This window comes from Nesoenas mayeri (genome assembly GCF_963082525.1).
Source record: "Nesoenas mayeri genome assembly, chromosome: 2".
In the NCBI taxonomy this organism is placed as follows: Eukaryota; Metazoa; Chordata; class Aves; order Columbiformes; family Columbidae; genus Nesoenas; species Nesoenas mayeri.
The window spans coordinates 141459070-141479348 of NC_137543.1; the positions used below are offsets into that span (position 1 = coordinate 141459070).

General features: G+C 37.2%; 1 protein-coding gene across 1 annotated transcript in view; it reads left to right on the plus strand.

Moving 5' to 3' along the window:
• The window catches only part of LOC308053360 (ATP-dependent translocase ABCB1-like), a gene marked incomplete at both ends in the record, with an annotated part of 53705 nt that overhangs the window by 25160 nt on the left and 8266 nt on the right, over nt 1-20279 (plus strand). The window contains 12 exons of the mRNA XM_080364212.1: nt 503-613; nt 2703-2828; nt 2980-3183; nt 3575-3745; nt 6196-6357; nt 7509-7667; nt 8548-8694; nt 11026-11130; nt 11899-11976; nt 14876-14959; nt 15820-16023; nt 19491-19591. Of these exons, the coding sequence (XP_080220338.1) occupies nt 503-613; nt 2703-2828; nt 2980-3183; nt 3575-3745; nt 6196-6357; nt 7509-7667; nt 8548-8694; nt 11026-11130; nt 11899-11976; nt 14876-14959; nt 15820-16023; nt 19491-19591 (1652 nt within the window). The remainder of the gene's footprint in view (nt 1-502; nt 614-2702; nt 2829-2979; nt 3184-3574; nt 3746-6195; nt 6358-7508; nt 7668-8547; nt 8695-11025; nt 11131-11898; nt 11977-14875; nt 14960-15819; nt 16024-19490; nt 19592-20279) is intronic.

The following is a 20279-nucleotide window of genomic DNA, read 5'->3' on the forward strand; positions in this document are numbered from 1 at the left end:
GTATTTCTGCCTACGGATATTAATGCACTATTCTTGATTCTAGACTGTCCTGGGTAGGAATTAAAACAAATGCATTAAAACCTAGTCCTCTGTCTATGTTAATATGGTACAGCTGCTGTCTCCTACAGTACATTAAAGGAAGTGGAAGCATGAACACGAATTACTATTTGTATGCAATGGCTGGATGTGAATGTGTAGATTATTCTTTCTTTCACTGGTGTTTTAGATTATTTTCTCTATTCCTTAATTTAACCCTTGAAGACTTAAGGCCCTGAGCATTTGCCTTGGTTACTCACCCCTGAGAGCAGATGTGCCAGTGGCCTGGACTGGCAGCTTCATGCATCTATGAGCAGCTGCAGCTACTTTGCAATGAGGCCTTCTATGCCTTATTATATGGTAACATTAACGTCTAAGATGTCACAGAGCCGTATCATGCTAAAATGTCATTAGGAATTTAAACAATGTGGTTTTTTCCCTTTTCTTGACATGTTATTCTGCACAGGAACCTCAAATTGACAGTTCATCTGATGCTGGCTATAAACCGAAGCACGTTAAGGGGAATTTGGAATTCCGAAATGTTTACTTCAATTATCCTGCTAGGCCAGATACTAAGGTATTACACATGGATATGATACAGATTGCATTTAAGATAACTTGATTGCCTTAGAGAAAAACAGCTGCTATAATATAATTTAAAAAAAAAAAAAAAGTCCTAGAAATATTGGAAAACTTTGCTTTTATTCCGAATTGATAACACATTTTAGCCAGAACTGATGCAATTAATGGGGGAAGAGATCTGAATTATTTCTGAAAATATGTTTATTAATAATGTATTGGAAAATAATCTTTTCAATGTGAAGGAAGTCCACATTCACTCATCTATAAAAGGGGATCTGTTTCCCTTTAGTTCAGGTAGAATGGGGAGAGAGAAGAAGGGGAATTGCATAGCCAACTTTTAAATAAATAGACAAAGAAAATATTCCAGCTCACCATTTTCTAAAGAGATAAATTGAAATCATTTGGCATTCATATTAGCTGCCATTAGAATCAATATGAAAACTAGAAAGACTACTATTTTCAGATAATTCTGTGTCAGGTTACTAAAATGTTTATAAGATTATCTAGTATTAGATAAGAGCTTTGTTTTTTTACTTCTTCGTCTATCTGTTACAGAGGTGACCTTGTTAGCACTTAATCCTGGTGAGAAAGGGTGAAGGATGTTGTGTAACAAATGGAAACAAGAATGATGAGCAAACCAGAGTATGCAAGGGAACATAATGTATTCATGGAAACACCACTGTGCACTGCTAAGTTGTTTTTGCCCACTTACAACAGTAAGGTCTAAGAGCGTAGTGCAAAACGGAATGCCTCACTCTGCATTCCTAAACTTTTGCAGATACATGTGACTTCAATGGCTGGGAATTCATCCCATGTGAGAGCTGCAAGAACCCCAGCAAGGGCTGCAAAACCTGCCCAAGACACGGAGCAGGTGCTTGCGTGCCATGACAGTGCCAGGATTCCTGCTGTCACAGCTACATTTTAGCAGAGTTCAAACTACCTAGGTCTCTTCTCTAATATTAGCCAATGGCAGGATGGAGATAAAAGCCTAAATAATGCCCTCAGATAGGCCCATTCTACCTTTTAGCTCTTTTTATTTTGCATATTTGTGTGTAACAAAATACAACGAAGATAACTTCTCGCTTCAGTGAAGGACAAAGTGTTTGGCCCAAATCTGACTGAATCTGTGAAATGTTTCCATTGCATCCTTAGGTTTTGAATCAGGCTCTTAGGTTTTATCTTATTCCTAGGGCTAGCTCCCATGTGAATACCTAATATTGTAATGAGTAGATTGCCATGTAAAAACTTGCAAAACAAGGACTTTTGATTGAGTTCTAAGGTAGCTTAAGGGTTTAAACGAGGTTGTCTCAGTTTATACTAGCTCATTTTCACGTTACCTGAATCTCACAACTCAAAATACTATTGAGAAAAATGGCAATTATTCAGACTTTTTACTATTACTGAAACAACAGAATGCTTGCTTTACCTTGTTGGTCTGAAACAAGAATAGTCCTGAAAAACATTTAATGGAATGTCGGTTCTCCCACTTCTTTTAAGCTAAGAACCACCTTATGATGGCCTCCTACTGGGTTACTCATAATGAATTAATATGATGTTTTATGTAAATATGCAAAACAAAAACTATAAATTGTCTCTGCTTGGTAACTGAAAAAGAAAGATCCAAGAAAAGGTTGCCTTTCCTCTCATTACAGAAAGGCTTACAAATGTCTCTCTGCTTCTTGAAATATTACAGAAAGCTACAGAGAAAGCTCCCATAGGTCAATAGCAGGGTAAGAGGGAAAGGAAAGTTCTTATTTTCCTCTAGAACGACAGTAATTGCTGTGTGGCATCTTCACCACCTCTCCGAGACTGAGGAGTAGGTTTGCACAAAAAGCAGAACTTCAGTTTTGCAGTAGGTGTGAAATGCCACACGTAGAAGGGATTTGCAGAAGGGAGAATCTGTTCATAATGCAGTAAAACTCCATAAACTCCACATCAGCCCTTCCACAATTGCACTTGTAGTCCTTCCCCTTGACTACATAGAGCTATTGAAAAAATTTACTGTAGTCTTTAGAGTTTCTTCACATTGACACTGACATTTTTACATACTCTGATGGTTTTGGTTACCTTTCTTACTTGCACAGATACTGAAGGGCTTGAATCTCAAGGTCAGCTGTGGCCAGACAGTGGCCCTGGTTGGTGGCAGTGGCTGTGGGAAAAGTACAACTGTCCAGCTCATCCAGAGATTTTACGATCCCAAGGAAGGCACGGTAAGGTACCACAAGTGAGATGACTGCTCTGTGGGTCACAGTCGTTGGAAGTCTAGTTCTGGCCACCTTGCCCTTGTTCCGACCTGGGGTGAGAGGTTCCTTCACCAAAACACCTAGGTCTAACAGTTTTTGTCTTTTTTCTTTGGTTTAGGTTACCATTGATGGGCATGATATTAAGACCCTAAATGTAAGATATCTGCGTGAGATTATTGGTGTGGTGAATCAAGAGCCTGTGCTCTTTGCTACTACTATTGCAGAAAATATTCGTTATGGCCGTAAGGATGTCACCATGGAAGAGATTAAAAAAGCCACCAAGGAGGCAAATGCTTATGACTTCATTATGAAGCTACCCCATGTAAGCAAAGCAGCTGTCCTGCTGAAATCATTTCTCCTCAACCTCCTTGTGCCAAATAGTTCCTTAGAAGGGATTCTCAGAAACAGAGCAAGCTATCCCTGGAGCTGTGAATAAGCAGAGCTGTGCAGTTTCCTCATATCTTTGGAGCATAACATTATTTTTTCAACTTTAGGTCATGATTTGGTGAGCATTTGAAGAACTATGAGAATTCCAGGGACACAAACGATTAGGCGAGTGTAACTAAGTGGATGTTTATACTGTACTGTTTTAGAGGAAGGAAAGGATGCTGCCAGGGCTACAAATGCACATGTGCCTTTTCTTTTCACTGCCTTTCTTTGGTTAAAAGACTGTGCCACTGAGTGTTTCGGAAATGTGTGTGGTTGTCTTGTAGAAGTTTGAAACCATGGTTGGAGAAAGAGGGGCACAGCTGAGTGGAGGTCAGAAGCAAAGAATAGCAATTGCCCGAGCTCTGGTTCGCAATCCTAAAATTCTTCTGCTTGATGAGGCGACATCAGCTTTGGATACTGAGAGTGAATCAGTTGTGCAGGCAGCACTGGACAAGGTCAGTATTGCTAATTTGTTTAAACAGCCGGGAGAAAGGGAGACACCTAAAAAGTCGAAAGTAAGCCTGAATTTGGCAAAGACTTTCTGTTCATACAAAGATTACGAACTCTAAATGGGGATGAATAATGAGATGCTTCAAAAAGAAATATATTAGCAGTCTGTTTTAAAATTTGCCAGCACTAGCTCTATCAGGTCAGGTAGATTTTCCAGAGGTATTTTGTAAGTGCCCATAGAATTCAGTTAATAATGTTGTGGATAGGACTACACTGTACCAGACTTTCCCAAACAAGCTTTAGTCTTTGGAGCAGTGAAAAGCTCAACATGAGATAAGAGCTAAATAATCCCAAGCAGGTCTGGGGATCCATGTGGGCTATATTATCATAAACACCCAGAAAAGTAATTCAAAACCAACTCCAGGGTATTTTCAGGAGTAGCTGCTATGTGTTGAGTGCCATCTAGACATAACTTCTAAACCACCTAGACAGCTGAAAAAAAATAGCCAATCCCATACATCTGATTGTCTTCTCTAAGCAAGTATATGAACCACTTACAAAATAGTTCCACTTATTCCCCAGGCTGAATCAATCATATTCATTAGGTATTTTCCTTCTGTTTGTCTCTCTCACTGTGCAACTATGCTTATCCTCTGGGTGAACACAAATTACCTCAATTGCATACATATTTTCAGCAGTGATCAGAGTTTATCCATGGACAATAAGCATTTTGCCTTTGTATGCTATTCTGCCTCAGAAGAACAGCCTTACTCTACTCACTGTGCAGCATTGTGTCTGGAAGTATCAGGAAACAGAATCTACGTTCTCATCTCCAAAGATATTTTAGTTCTAATTTTCACCTGGATGCCTAATTGCCACTAATTTCAGTGAGAGTAAGACTCTCTATGCACCACTCCTAATTCCCGATAATTCACACTACTCTGTGAAGCTACCCTAGCTGGCACACACAGGGACCTTTCTCCCAACCCATGCCCTGTAAAGTGAATTCCAGAGGCAGGAGGGTAGAGAACTGCTGATTGAGATCTTTTTGGTGGGATCCCAAGTAACTGCTGTAATATAAAACTTATACAGCCAGTTTAAACAAGTTATTAATACTTAGCCTCTCACCTCCTCCGCCTATCTTTAAAATATGTTGTATGGTGAGATGAATCTCCCTGTTGATGTTTCTGGCAAAGCATGCCAGAAAGACTTGCTCAGACTAGGCAAGCTCTGATTGCTGATGTTAAGCAAGAGAAAGCTGAGCTGCTGTGTGCGGAGTGTTCGTCTGACCTCCTCTCGCCTACTTTTTCCCTTCCTCACTGTGCTGAGCGTGTACCACTGTCGAAGGTTTACATCAGATCTAGAGGAGACCACTTTTCCCTGCAGGCTTCACCAAACCTCTGCTGAATCTCTGCTTACTGTTTATGTGAACAAGGTGTTCTGCTTTTTATAATGAAGGATGTTAACTCGTTTTTCTTCTACATCTTGATGTGATTTTAACTTTTTAAGATCATCTCAGATGTAGTGAAGCTTTCAGACTACCAAGAAAAAGCCTACTATTTCTTACAGGATAGTTCAAAGAGCTGCCACTCCCAGTCATAAAATCATGTGACAGTATAAAAATATCAGATTCAGATGGAAATTCATTAAGAATATTCCACACATTTCAGTTTTCTTTTTTATTTCCTAACTGTTAAACACTTATTAAGCCATTATTCTAGCACGTCAAAATGTTAAGTGAAGATTTTTAAACTGAGTTACATAAAGTTTGGATTCACTCATTGGGTCATTAGATATTAACACCAATTTATCCCAGCACACACTGTCACAATGTGCCTGTAAAAATATCTTTGTCCTGTCAAACTACATACTTATAGGATTTATTTTATTATTTGTAATTAAAAAGTTGGAAAAGTAACATCAGTAACAGAAATATGATTTTATGTACAATATTAGATAAATATTTTCAGCTAAGTCACACAAGCAATTTAGAACAAGCAAAATTGCTAAGTGATTGATTTTTAATATGTGTGAAATGCTCTGAAATAAAAATGTCAATGACTTGCTTAATGGTCAATAGGTATATAATCTTTTTTCAGTGAAAATGTGATACATATCCTGGGAAGATATTGAAGTGGCAGTTTCAAAAAAAATAGAGTTTAGAAAGTAATAGTCAGATGTGAAAAAAAAATGAGTACATTAATTGATATTTTCAAATAAAATATGTTTTGCAGTATTTGATTTAAGTTACATTTTTGCTTTAGTTTACTTTGGAGGAACTGAAAAATATTGTGAAATTCAACATCTCTCAGTTGACAATTTTTATCTTTACAATAACACTGTTTCCAAGGAAAATATTTCAGTTAAAATATTTTGTTCAACTCTAACATGAAGAGCAGAAATATCATATGTACCTGACAATGCTAATGTGAGGCCATCATTACGCTGTTTCCAGGTCAGGAAAGGACGAACTACACTTGTTATCGCTCATCGTTTGTCGACAATTCGAAATGCGGATCTTATAGCTGTCTTTGAAAATGGTGTCATCACAGAACAAGGGACTCACAATGAATTAATAGAACAGAAGGGAATCTACTACAAGCTTGTTAATATGCAGGTACCTTTTCACAAGCATTTTTTCATAGCTTTTATCTTATTGTGTGCTATTGCATTAACTGAATTGAATTGCTCTCAAAGGTACCTCCAGCTTTGCAGTGTTTTCTCAGCACAAAAACTCTAGTGGGAAAAAAAGCTTCCTTGAAGAATGCTAAACTTCATATTAAGGAAACTTTATATTAAGTAAAATGTTCAAGTTTAATTCAAAGTTGTGAATTACACAAATTCTAAGTAAAAACATTTATTTAAAAGTATAACATTAAAAATGAAGTATGTGAGAAGGCAGAAATGAAGATTGTGACAAACAATGAAGTTCTGGAGCTGATTGATTTTCAGACTACATTTCCAAATCACAGAATTATAAAAGAACTCAAGTTGGTGGGGACTTCTGTGGCTCATTTAGTCCAACCCTTGCTGAACACAGGGTGGACTCTGAGGTCAGAGCAGTTTGCTCAGGGCTGTGTCCTGCTGGGTTTGGAATACCTCCAAGGACACCTCCACACCCTCCTCAAGTCACGTCCTCCAGTGCTTCCCACCCACATTGTGAAAACTCAACCTCTTTTGTGCAAGTGCTTTTGCAAATCACCAGCATCTTAGTGACTCAGGCACCCGAAGTTTTGTCACTCAGACATGTGTATCTTGAATATTTTTATCTCTCAAGCTGTCCCCTGAACTTATCAAAGAGTTTCTGTCAGGCCTTAACTTTAAAGCAGCTGGAAGTCTTGCTCCTGTTCTTCATGGGTCCCTCCTGTTGTTGATTTTAACTCTTTTACTTTAAGGCTCTTTTATATAATTTTTTACATTTTTTTTTTTTGGGGGGGGGGAGGAGGGGGAGTGTCTTCAGTTAGCTTATTTAACTCTACTGTATGTTTTCAGAACAGTTTAACTTGAAAAAAAGTAAGAAAATAATTTTCTGTGGCTAAAACTTTTCCCCTCCCCCTGTAAGTATAAGTGTATTGGCAAGTTTCCCACTGAGTATGGAGATGACTTAATGAAACTTTAATACTTGCTTGGGCTTGGTAACACTGCTCAGTTCTTATCAATCTTCCATTTACTTAACAGCAGTCGTTGTTATTTAGAATTGATCATAACTTGAAAGTACAAGATAATATGGCTGTAACTAATTTTTAGCATCACACTGTTTCATTTCAGGCATCAGGGACTGAGGATCAGTTAGAGGAAGAAGGTAACGCACCATTTGTCTCACAGGAGGCACGGAAAGGATCAATACAGAAAAGACAGTCCACTCAGAAAAGCATAAAAAGGTTCAGAATACAGAATGATGAACCTGATGTAGAAGCTGCTGAGCTTGTGAGTGCCTCTGTATTCTTACATGTGTGTTTTTCAAAACTAACAGAATAAGAAAGAAATGTGGCCCCACTCGAGAGGGAGTAACTTTTTAATAAAATGTGCAAAGGAAGCCTTTGTGTCTGGTTAAAGACACATAAATTGACAAAATCACACAAGATTTCTATGGAAACAATCTTTTCCCTTGAAGCTAAAATTTATTTTTTGTTGTGACCTTGAAATAGTTTAGTCAAGTAAAATTATGAAACAAAATTACTTGAGTATGGGAATAGCCTAAGTAGCATGTTAATGTATTTAATTGTAGAACAAAAACAAAAGCAGGTAATTACTCATATAACTCAAATAATAAACCCTGAATAGAAAATAATTACTACTTTTGTCTAGATGTTTTACTATCTGTTGTCTGAAACATCTATGTTAGCAGATAAATTAATGAAAATTAAGACATAATTATCAAGCTATCTAATGACCTAAATGAGAAAGAGGTCATATTCAGCAATGAGCAAGAAGTAATTATTTTAACATTCAATACAATTAAATGCAAAAAAAATTGTTTGAATTCATAACTTCTTTTTTCTGGATAGTCCCATGAAGGGTAAATGAGATTTATGACTAATTCTTCTGGGGAGAGGCTCAACTTGTTATTGTTGGAAGAGATGAGAGCTAATGTAGCATTCATCGGTCCTTTCCTTCTTCTTTTATGTTATTATTATTGAGTATTGAGTAACAGTAAGAATTTCTGCAGTTAATTGTAATGGGTTTTAAAAATCAGTTAGTTTGGGTCTCCCAACATAGTATGTGAGATAAGAAAGATAATAGATACATCACTCATTTTCTTCTGTTAATGTATTATATTTGTACTGATGGAATCCCTTTATTTTAGGATAAAAGCATACCTCCAGTTTCATTTTTTAAAATTATGGAGTTGAACAAAACTGAATGGCCATACCTTGTTATTGGAACTTTATGTGCTATTATCAATGGGGCCTTGCAACCCATATTTTCAGTCATCGTTTCTGACGTTATAGGGGTGAGTATAAAACAAAGTAAAAGTCTTCATTGTATGTTTTACCTTTTGTCATTATTTCCTAATTACCTTTATGATAAATCAATAAAATGATGGGGTTTTTTTTCAATTTGCACTGCAAAGGTGAGGAATGGGCAAAGCTCCTTACTATAGAGAATGCAAATCCTCTGCTCAGTGTCCCACAGACCAGTGATGCAAATTGCACATCCTCAAGCAGATCAGCTCCCTGACACTGAATGGGGAGAGGTTCTCCTGTGACCTCTCCAAATGTGCTTCACTCTGACCCCTTTAGAGAAGGCAGAATGTGATCCTGAGCAGCGCAGGCCTGAAAGGGGATCCTTGCGCTGTCCTGCCCATGTGTGCTCAGCCACAGCCTCTCAGAAGGTGCGATGTGGCACAAAACAATGCAAAAGCAACAAGGTGAAAGGCCTGTGAGAGAATGCTTCTGAGCAGACATTTTGTTACACAAGAGAATTTCTGCAAACCTGAATTGATGGTGTTAGAAAATGAAGTTACATTCTCAAGCAAGTGACACTTTGTACTGGTGGGAATTTTCCAGCATTTTCTGTCAGAACACCCTATTTTGTTGAAAATGTGTTAAAATTGATACAGTGCAGGGTATTATTGTGGTTTTCACAGTGCAGGAGAGAGACGACCTGAGTGTGAGAGGACAAGTATATGTATTTATGTACACTTGTGTACCCATATGCCATATGGTACTCATATGGCACACTAAGAAAGAATATATGGTCAGGTTACTTGCATGAGTTGTAGAAAACAAAGATTATCTTATCTGTCGGCTATAGGAGTCTGAATCCATTTAGAAACAAATACAGCCCTGGAAGCTGAACCTCAGGTTCCTGTTTTGACTGTTTTGGGATGAGGCACTCAGTCTTGTTTTCTCGTGTTTTTAAGGGTTTCAGCACAACACAAGAAAAAGGGAAAAATGAAAGCACAGCAACATCTCCATTTACTGGAGCATTCTTTACAACCAGTCAGGCTGTAGCATATAACAAGAAAGATACTGAAATTGCCTATCTTATTTTTTTTGTAACCATACATGAGGTGTTTTCTTCCGAAGAACTGTTTGGGAAAAGAGTATTATGTAGGTGTTATACTTCAGCTTTTAATGCAAAGAGTAACAGGAAACATCCCTGAGGGAAGGGGAGCATGCTATGCAGTTGCAATCTTTCAGCAGTTGTCCCCAAATTAGTCCAACATGGAAAATAATCTGACAAAGGACAGAAGACACATATTGAGAAAAAATAGAATTAAAGTCCTTCCTTTCTAAAACATTCATTTACTCTATAAACTTTTAAAAATATGTTCAGGTGTGATAGGATTCTTAACAACTCTGTATTAGAAAATTTAAATAATTGCATTGAAACTCTTAATGCTATGGACCAAGGTATAAAACAAGGTAAACTGGAGTCAGTCTGAGCCAACAATAAACAAGTTTTTAGTAAGGCAAACTAGATTTCTTAAAAAAAAAATAAAAACACATAATGACAGTTACTCAACATCCAAAATATGTGAACACAATGCAACAACAAACAATACATAACATCCTCAAAGATCTGTTTAAAAGACTTAGGACTTTGAAGACCTCTAACCTTATAAATGTATCCAAACTTAGGAGCATTATTTTTATTGCGATATGATCTCCTTGCTTCATGAACTATGATTTCTTTACCATATGTTAAAGTATGATGATGGTTTGAAGATATTACATTTTTAATATTAATTTACTCACTGTCAAGAGAAATAAGTGCATGGAATATTTAAATGGAAAATTATTTCCATAACAAAGCACACTCTTCATAAAACCTAAATAATACTATTTTTGTTTGTTAACATATAGTAAACAACAATAGAAGTCTGTTTATCTCTGAGTCTTAGCCTAAAAAAAAATGGGTCCGTAAAATATAACACATCATGTTAAGAACAGTTTCCATATTTCTCTCTCACTAACTAGTCACTGTTTAATATGCAAAAATCTTCAGCCAGTGTCTCCAGAAATGCTATTCTGGAGTCTTGAAAGACATACCTCAGCATTTTGCAGGTGTGAATTGCAATAATAATTTATTGATATCGGTTTTTCACTGACGTATATCACTGATTTTATCTTGCCAAAATACCAATGAAGCCTTCATGCACAACACATGTAAAATCACTTCAGATCTATAAACATCAAGGAAAAAAAAGGCTTAGTTCAACAGGAAATGTATTTTTTATCACTGTAAGTGCATGTAATGCATATAGCATGTATGTAATGGTAACGGGGAATTATTGCACTGTAGCAAGTAAATTAATTCTCAAAATTTTCTCTTATAGATGTTCGTAGAAAAGGGAGAGGCTGCCATCAGGAACACAAATAGCACATATGCACTACTCTTCTTAGGTTTTGGAATAATTTCTTTTGTCACTTTTTTTCTTCAGGTAAGTTTCTGTTTCTGCAATTGTGCATGGTGTTTGAGGCATTATATCTTAACTATGCTAAGTTCTCAGCACCTCAGTATCAAGCAGTACACAACAACAAAAAAAAAACAAACAACATTATGAACTTTCACTATCTGATAAGTTCAAAATATAGTAAGAGGTTTCAAATTCTGCCTGTGCTATAAGCTGACCCACATGTGCACAGCAAAGGAGAGTTTGGGTGTAAGACCTACCCTCCATCACTGACTGTGTAGGAAAACCCATTGCTGACAGCACTGACAGCAATGTTGGCAGCACTGGTCTAGATCAGGTTTTGAATCTTCTGTCTTGCATAAATGGTTGTCTCAACACCTGCTCTGAGCTCCATGCAACACTCCTGTCAGCATCTGAAACTGGTTGCACTGAAACTACTCTGCATGAACCTACCTGAATTCAATACCTTGGTTTTCTAAGAAAACGTACCAAAAATAACTGAGGAAGACCACATCATATGCTTAATTTATGATTACTCAAAGCTCCATATCATGAAAGTTAAATAGTATCTCAAATCACATCTTCAGAAGATGGGATTGTAGTGGAGGCACACAAAGTTCAAACCAGGCAGATGACAAACTTTGCCAATGGATGGAATTAGGTACATTGCCGGAAAACTACCAAGTTCTTATATAAATCAGTTCAGTTGCTATGTGACTTGATGTGTATCACATTTACATGCACAAAACCCTTTAGTTATCGCTCAGCTACTTGGTTTTTTTTTTTCTTAATCAGGGTTTCACATTTGGCAAAGCTGGAGAGATCCTTACAATGAGGCTTCGATCCATGGCATTCAAAGCAATGCTGAGACAGGTAAAAGCACTGTATATTTAGCTTTCAAGAGCTTTAAAAATGCTTGTTTGTTTACATGTCATAAATTGTCTTTGTGTTTATTTAAGTAGTCATGCAGCAATCATATCCATAAAGATACCGCACTGATTTCTTTAGCTCAGTTTAGAAACTGTCTGGACTAAATCTTCATAACAGGTCCAAGTAGATATTTTTAATGGTTTTAAAAACTTCCTAGTAATATAACTAATAGACATCATCTTAAAACCAGTGTAAGAAAGCTCAAAGGTGATGGTAGTGTTTATTTAGCTTATTTAATAAGATCAAAGTACTCAGAAAAAGTAGGCTGTACTCTAAGAGGCTGAATCTGAAATTCAGATCGGCCTTCACAGTCAGCTAACTCCATATATATATGTATATAATTACTAGTGAAGGTTATAGGACCTGAATATCTGACTTGCTGCACTCACTAAACTGGTGACTGCTCCTACATAGCACGCACAGAGTCAGAGGCAGCCATGGTAGGGGTCAGGGGCAGGAACAGGACTCTGCTGTCGATAGAAGTACATTGAACAGCAGAGTGGAAGCTTTTTAAAATAATAAGTCCGAAATCCAAGCACAGCCGTCTCTGGTTGCTAAGCAGTGAGGAGGATGGCAAGGATCCCAGCTATGCACATTAGCAGCCTTATCAGCATCATTTGGTGCTTGGCGTTAGCTGCTTCCTGGAGCTCGTGCAGCGCTGAGCTGCTCAGCATCCGTGCTCTGCTGCAGCACGTGCCCTATCAGTGCAGACTGGTGAGGCCTCCCTGGAAAGCACTGCCTGCTCTGGTAGCTGCCCTGCAGCATTACCAGCGTTTCCAGTTCCTCTTTCAGCACAGCTACAACTAACTCAGGCATTTCTGCCCTTCTTTTGCTGCCACTTCTATCCTTACCAGTTGCTTTTTCTACCAATTTATGTATTTATTTCTTTACTTATTTTTAATTCAACAAGTACATTAAGGAAATCACAGAATCATAGAATACCAGGTTGGAACGGACCACAAGGATCATCTGATCTTAGTATCTTATGATGAATCCACAGCATAAATTCAGTCCATCCCTGAAGTTTCATAAAATTTTGCTCCCAGCTGACCCAGCTGTTGGTATGCCTGTGATCCCTGAGGCAGCAGAAAGCAGAGCAATGTGAGACAGACACATCACTCCCTTGCCTTTCGCTTGCTACAGACAGTGGCATATCCCAGCCATGCTGGTCTGATACCTTGGCAAGTCTGGGAGGTTTCCAGAGGAGGTCTCCAAACAGGCACAACCCCACCACTTCTTCGGCTCAAACAGCTGAGCGAAGATTTCCTGGTCTCCACAGAGGGTCATTTCCTCCTTGAGGAGTTCCCCAAGCCAATCTGACCTTCATCAGCTTCCCTTTTGTTAACCCCTTTTGCTGGAGGCCCAGATGCCCCTTATTTCTGATTTACACAGGGAGGGATTATAGATCACCTCCTTGGAAATTAAGTTCCATGAGAATTTTTGTTACTAGCCTGGGAGGAAAGTGAGGTCTGGAAGACCATATTGAATCTCAACAGACCCCTGGTAGAAGGGCTTGAAAGACACTAAAGGTAACAGAGAGGTTTATATGGTCTGAGGAGTCAAGTAATGTCATTATATTCACTTTTCTCACTCTGGTGTGAAAATAGTGTCCACCTGGCATCATGTTCAATTATCATGCACCACAGCAGTGGGACCTGGAAGGATTTTGTGTATTAGCACCAACACATGTGGTGCGTTTTCCATATCATGCAACACTGAAGCAACCATCTGGCTAAATGAGCCTACAGCCACAGTGTACCTGTTTGTTTTACATACTTTTTTCATACTGTATTTAAGAATACAGTACTTCACTGAAATTAAAAATAATCCCTCACCTGTAATAAAACCCCTAAAATCAAAATGTAGCATGTTTAGTGATCTGAAGGTTATGCATTTATAAACTAATGGTAGGAAATATAAAAGCTCTTACAACAACCTTATGGACAGTTATTACAGAAAAATACCATACTGTTGGTAAGAATTATGGGTATATAAAGTGATGCAAATACTTAGATTGTTTCATTATAGTGATCTTTTTGGTTTGAAATTCATCAAATGTAGAGGAAAGACAGAGTGAATATTTTATTTTTACTTGGGTTTAAGCAAGACAAATGTTTTGCATTTAATTCAAACATTTCAGTTTTCAAATAAGTGCTTTAGAGTCACTGCTCCCTCTGACCAATTAATGTGAATCGCTAATGAGATACAAAACTACATGACTGATTTTTTTTTGCTGAAAATAGTGTCGCCCAGATGAGAAAGACTCAGTCTTGAGCAATCTCCCAGCGCTGCGTATCATTTTACATATATCTTGTCAGGCACCACAGAGATTTTGCAGCACCACTCAGACTTTCAAAACACTTTGCAGCAGAAACAGATTTCACAGTACTTGTAGCTGATAGAGAATTAAGATGTATTTTTAGCTTTTTAACAGGAGAAAGTATATTGTTCAGTTAGTAGTCTTTGCAGATGCATGTTAAACACCCAAGTAATAGTCCTTAAATGGCAGATGCTTTGGCATTGCTATTTAGTGAGCATCTGATCATCAAAAACACAAGCAAAAATTTATTGTAAAGCTACATTTAATATGAAATAATATGGTGATGTTTGTGCTGTTGCAAAAAGGATATATAGATTGTTAATACAACTTAGGTTTTAATTTGGTGTTCCTATATCTTTATTAAACATTTAGGTCTATTGTATCTATGGTTACATGTTAGAAACACCATATCACGTGCCATCTCGTTGTAATCCAAAGTGATTAAGTTATTTTATGTAGCCTAATCAAGTGATGTGCAAACTAAAGCTTTTAAGATTATCATAACTAGATTTCATGTTGTAGGACATCAGCTGGTTTGATGATCCCAAAAATAGCACTGGAGCATTAATTACAAGACTTGCTAATGATGCGTCACAAGTGAAAGGAGTAAGTAACAAGCACTGGCATTTTTCATACCTGCTTTAGCATGGAGTAAATTACAGACTGGATTTGATAGCTAGAAATCCAGCATACACAGTCATCTGGCAACTGTTCTTATTTACTAAATAATTAACATGATTTAGTAAACAAATATTTATTAAATAATATTTATTTTGTTGTCACACAAAAGTCTAATATCATAATAGTGGGTAAGATATGTTTTATATATATATTTGCTTTTAGTTCATACTAGTGTTCAGTCCTGTTATTGCCAGTATAAATGAGTCATACCCTTAAGGAGTCCATTTATTTAAAGTTATTTATCCGACCTGCTTAGATGTCTAGACAGCATTGAGTTTCCATACTAAATGCTACAAATATTAACAAAATTCTTGAGCGTATGCCTCAAAATGAGGATGGTGCTCATTTCAGCAGTGTGTTTGTTCAAATGCTTAAAAGTGGTCAGAGAGAAAAAATGGTTATTTCAGACTCCAGGTTAGGAAATGTCATGTTTCAGGAGACCTAGCAAGTTTGAAGTCATGGTTCTATGTATAAAACACATGAGCTTTATGAAATGTCTTTTGGGTTTTTGGGGCATAACCTGAAAACAAGGACTATAAATCAGAGTGAATAGATGGAAACAGAGGAGAGAGGCTACATAAGACACAGAAGATTTGAGGGAATGATCTGTACAACAGAATCATTTTTCAAAAGATAAAGCATCCAGTTCTGCAGAATATTTAGACTAAATTACACATTTGCAGATGTCCTGTGGTGAATAAATCTCATTTGTCTTGGTAACAAAAATTTCCTGTCTAGTTTTCAAATAAAACAGAGTAATTTACAATGGTTTCATTCTTTTCCAGGCTACAGGTTCAAGACTGGCACTGATTGCCCAAAATGTAGCTAATCTTGGGACTGGGATTGTTTTATCATTGATCCATGGCTGGCAGCTGACTCTTCTGCTTTTAGCCATTGTGCCAATTATTGCTGTTACAGGAATGATTGAAATGAAGATGCTTGCTGGACATGCAAAAAAAGATAAAAAGGAACTGGAAATTGCAGGAAAGGTGGGTTCAGTGACATTTTTATCTATTTTTATGTTGTAATACACAATGTTGCTTAATAGGGATGTTGGTGATGGATCAACTGTCAACTCCTCAAATAAGTAAAAGTCCACATTGTTGTACTGTTCTGACAGAATGGTGATATAGCAAATACAAAGCTGAAAATTTCTCACACCTTGTAGTTGTCTATGGGCTTAATATAAAATTAATAAAAATTAATATAAAAAGGTACAGTATAGAAACCCCCAGTGACAAGGAAGCATGAAACATCATGGCGACAGCGTAGCTGACCGTGCCCTGCAGGCTCTCGCTCTGGTTTTCATTTCTTCCCCTCTCAGCTGGGAAGGGAAGCAGGAGCCTGGGAATCTGCTTCAAACAAAAGTGTGAGTGTGGCAGCAAAGATGGAGGGCGTCACTTCATCTCATATCTTTAGGAAGAACTGCTTTCTCACTTCCCAAGACGTGTCATCTCAGACCGTGCTTTGTGGCCACAGGGTTTTTGACACAGTCCAAGCAGCACAGCACCTGTGTGATCTTCTGCCCTTTCCCTCCCTCCCAATTACACTATCGTCAGTTGTGCAGTGGAGTCTGGGTGCAGCGAATCTTATTAGCTATTTCCATAACATTCTGTGATTCTGCGTGATTCTGTGATCTATATTAGGAAAGTTTCTCCAAGGCGTTTCTGTGCACCAAGGCTGATTAGAGAATGGTTTGGGGTGTTTACTCCTAGCCCCTTTCACACTAAAATAAAAAGAAATTCCTCTTGGTTTTGCCTGCCAGGCATTTTGGTATAAATCTATAAGTCCAGTAAAAACGTAACAAACAGACAAGAGAATTCAAGGGAATTAACTCATCTTTCATTTATCATGAACTCTAAACAGTTTTCATTTGAGGCTTACAATGCAACTTGAATTTAACAAGCAAAGTCTCACAATGCTCTTTTGAAATAAGTATCCAGTGCAAGGACTGCACTGACTGATGATCTGGCTAAAATTGTTATCTGTCCAGATCATACAATGATTGCACTGGCTACTTATCAGCATTGGCTGATAGCAGTGGTTGGGAAAAGGCAAGAGGGAGTAATGAGAGTAAGTTTCCAAGTTTCACCGGTAGTGAAACTTGGAAACTTCTGTGAGCTCACAGGTTGGCTGTTAGAAAAACAAAGAAACAGTCCAGAACAATCTTGCTTCTAAGAGGAGAAAATTGATTAAAGGTTTTTAGTAAGGCAACTGTAAAGCTTCTCAGCTTCAAAGCATTTTAAAATTGTCTGTGCAGAGAAAAAATTCACTTTACATGTCTGTAAAACTATTCTTATCTGTAATACAGACATAAAGAAAACATGGTGCTTGTAGAGGAGCCAGGTAATATTTATGAGCAGTTACATTAGTTACATTAGTTTTTCCACTTTATTTAATTATTTCAATATCCTATCCCTCATGCTACTTAGTCTGTTGTGTTTCTTATTCATAGGTTAAGTATTTATTGTAATTATTATGTAGAAGTAATGAAGTAGAAAGAAGGTTCTGCTAAATGCATGGGTATAATTAAGCTTTTGGAAGTTAGTTCTCATGTATTTGGAGCTGCCAGGCTTTTCCTTTTTCTTACTGAGTTGAAGGCTGAGAGTCATGTTTGCTTCCAAGCTATTTTCTACATTTACAGTAAAAGCTGATAATTCACAAGGCTAGAGGTGTTTTGTTACACATTAAAATAAGAAGTTAAAAGAGATTTATTTTTAAAATACAATATTTGTTGAAAAAAATGAATGACATCTGTTTTTCTTTACATGATAGGGTAATCAAGAAAAAATTCAAGATACCATAACTAATTATTCATAAAGCTTTGCCAAAAAAAGTAACCTTGTTGAGTACATTCTTATGCATTGAAATATTTTAAAGCTATCTCATAGCCAGGTTATTTACAGCTGATTATAATTATCTCATGACAGCTTCCTTGGAGACTATTTGTAAGAACAGTTACATAATTGTTAGATGATGACCTGAATATCTGGTTTTGGCAGACTGTATTAGTCAAAACAATTTTTTGTAGATTCCCAGTTTCTGGGAAAACTTAAAACACGTATTTCCATAGCGATTCAGCAAAATGTTTCACATTCAACAGATCAAGCAAACCTGAAGGAAAACAAGTCCCAAGCATCTATTTTTAGCTCTAGGTAAAAAATCTACTCTTCTCTTTAAAAGAAGGGTTCTTCCTGGAAAACTGCCTGTGGAGAAACACCATCTTCACACACCAGAGATAAAAATAAACTACTCTCATCGAAAGGTAGTGCAGAAACAATAGAGCTAAAAGAAAGTAAATGTCTTCCATGCCTTCCTTATGAGCAGCAGGATTCATCACACACTTACCTAATGGAGCTCGTCAGCTCCTGGTACAACCCACGAGCACACGATTTGGAACAGCACCGACACTGCGGGGCCTTTTGTGGAAGTGGCAGGATTCCACAGTGTGCAAATCTTAAATGGGGGACGACATGTGAGAAACTGAGCTTGAGTCCCAGGTCCTGGGTCACTTTCTAGACAATGGATAATTTTGCATTTTCTTTTCCCCTAAAATGTGTACATTGGAACTAAATTATAAGCTGATATGACTGCAGTGCTCTATGAATATACCTTACAAAATTACTTTCCAAGATTTTTTGCATTTTGAGTTTTGATTTGCTGGATTCCTGACCAAGGCTAAATCAGCTGCTGTTATTAAAAGATTTGCTGATGATATTAATTAACTACAAGGAAATTGCCTTAATATTTGGGAAGCACTGAGAAAATTAAGGTATGATCTGCCACTAGTTTTCAATCAAGCCTGAGTACATAACATCATTAATCATTTTGGAAAACTTCTCTAATTTTTCTTCTGTGGCAAACCAAGAAGATTATAAAAGATATAAAATTAACAGGAATTAGATGCCAAGCTGCCATATGGGCCAGGAAAATCTGTATCTACATTTTTAGGATTGGCCAGTGGTTCTGAGTTTCTCCTTTACGAGTTTTGAAAGACTCCTAATTTTCAAAAAATGCTGAGAATGCAACCTTGGGAAAAGTCATTTCTTTATGGGAGAGCTCAGAATCACTAGTTATTTTTGAAAATGTGGACATATAGTTTACTTCGCAGTCCCAAACGCATTTGCGGGTGATGAAGCTTGTTCAGTTTTTCCTGTCTGGGCTCCCACAGCCATGACAGCTGCATGGCATCATCCTTGGGACAGGTTGCACAAGTTCACTGGAAAATAAAATCCCATTGCTGGCCTGTGCTAAAATGAATGTTGTCTCGCCTTCACTGCTATAAAGTGTGCTAATTGGGTATATTTAGCAGCAGCATATCTACAAATGTTGCAACCATGCTTTCAACAGTATTGTAGGCATACTTCTATTGCACTTATTCTATTTATCAGATTATGTTTAAAAATTTTCATATAAACCTGTTTTTCTGATGATGGATATCTGCTCTCCAATACAGATTGCTTCAGAAGCCATAGAAAATATTCGAACTGTTGTTACATTGACTCAGGAAAGAAAATTTGAGCTTATGTATGAACAAGGTTTGCAAGTATCATATAGGTAAAAAAATCCTTCTTTAAAATAGTTACTGAAATATTCCTTTTCAAAATGAACATAAATTAACACCAATAAACTGAACCATAATTTATGTCTGTCAGTGCATCATAAATTTTTTCATTCCAAACTCAGCTTTGAGGTAAAAAATATGGGTTATCTTTCCCTTCAAGCTAATATTCTTGACATTTTGGCTAATGTTCTAAAGGTAACATTCTAAATGACTTTTTTCCCCAATGTCTCCATAATGTTTTTGACTTCTGTAATTCTGGAAATGGAATTTTTAATTAATTCTTACAATCGCAAGCCCTTTCTTCTCAGGGAGTTTATAGTTTAACAAACTGGAAGTCAGTCTTTATCTGTATGATTCCTATAAATTCCTATAAGATTTCTATAAAAATCAGTGGGATTTTCCCAAAGATGGAACCAGAAGGGCAGACCTGCACAGCAGCTTCTGTATTCATTTACTCATGCTATTTTGTCAAAGTACTATTGCAGATCACATGATACTTCACAGATTGTAATTTGCTTTGGTTCAATGTAAGGGTCCGTTTAGCCTGGAGAAAAGGAGACTGAGGGGAGACCTTCTCACTGTCTACAACCACCTGAAAGGAGGTTGTAGCATGGAGAGTGTTGGTCTCTTCTCTCAAGTAGCAAGTGATAGGACAAGAGGAAATGGCCCCAAGTTGTGCCA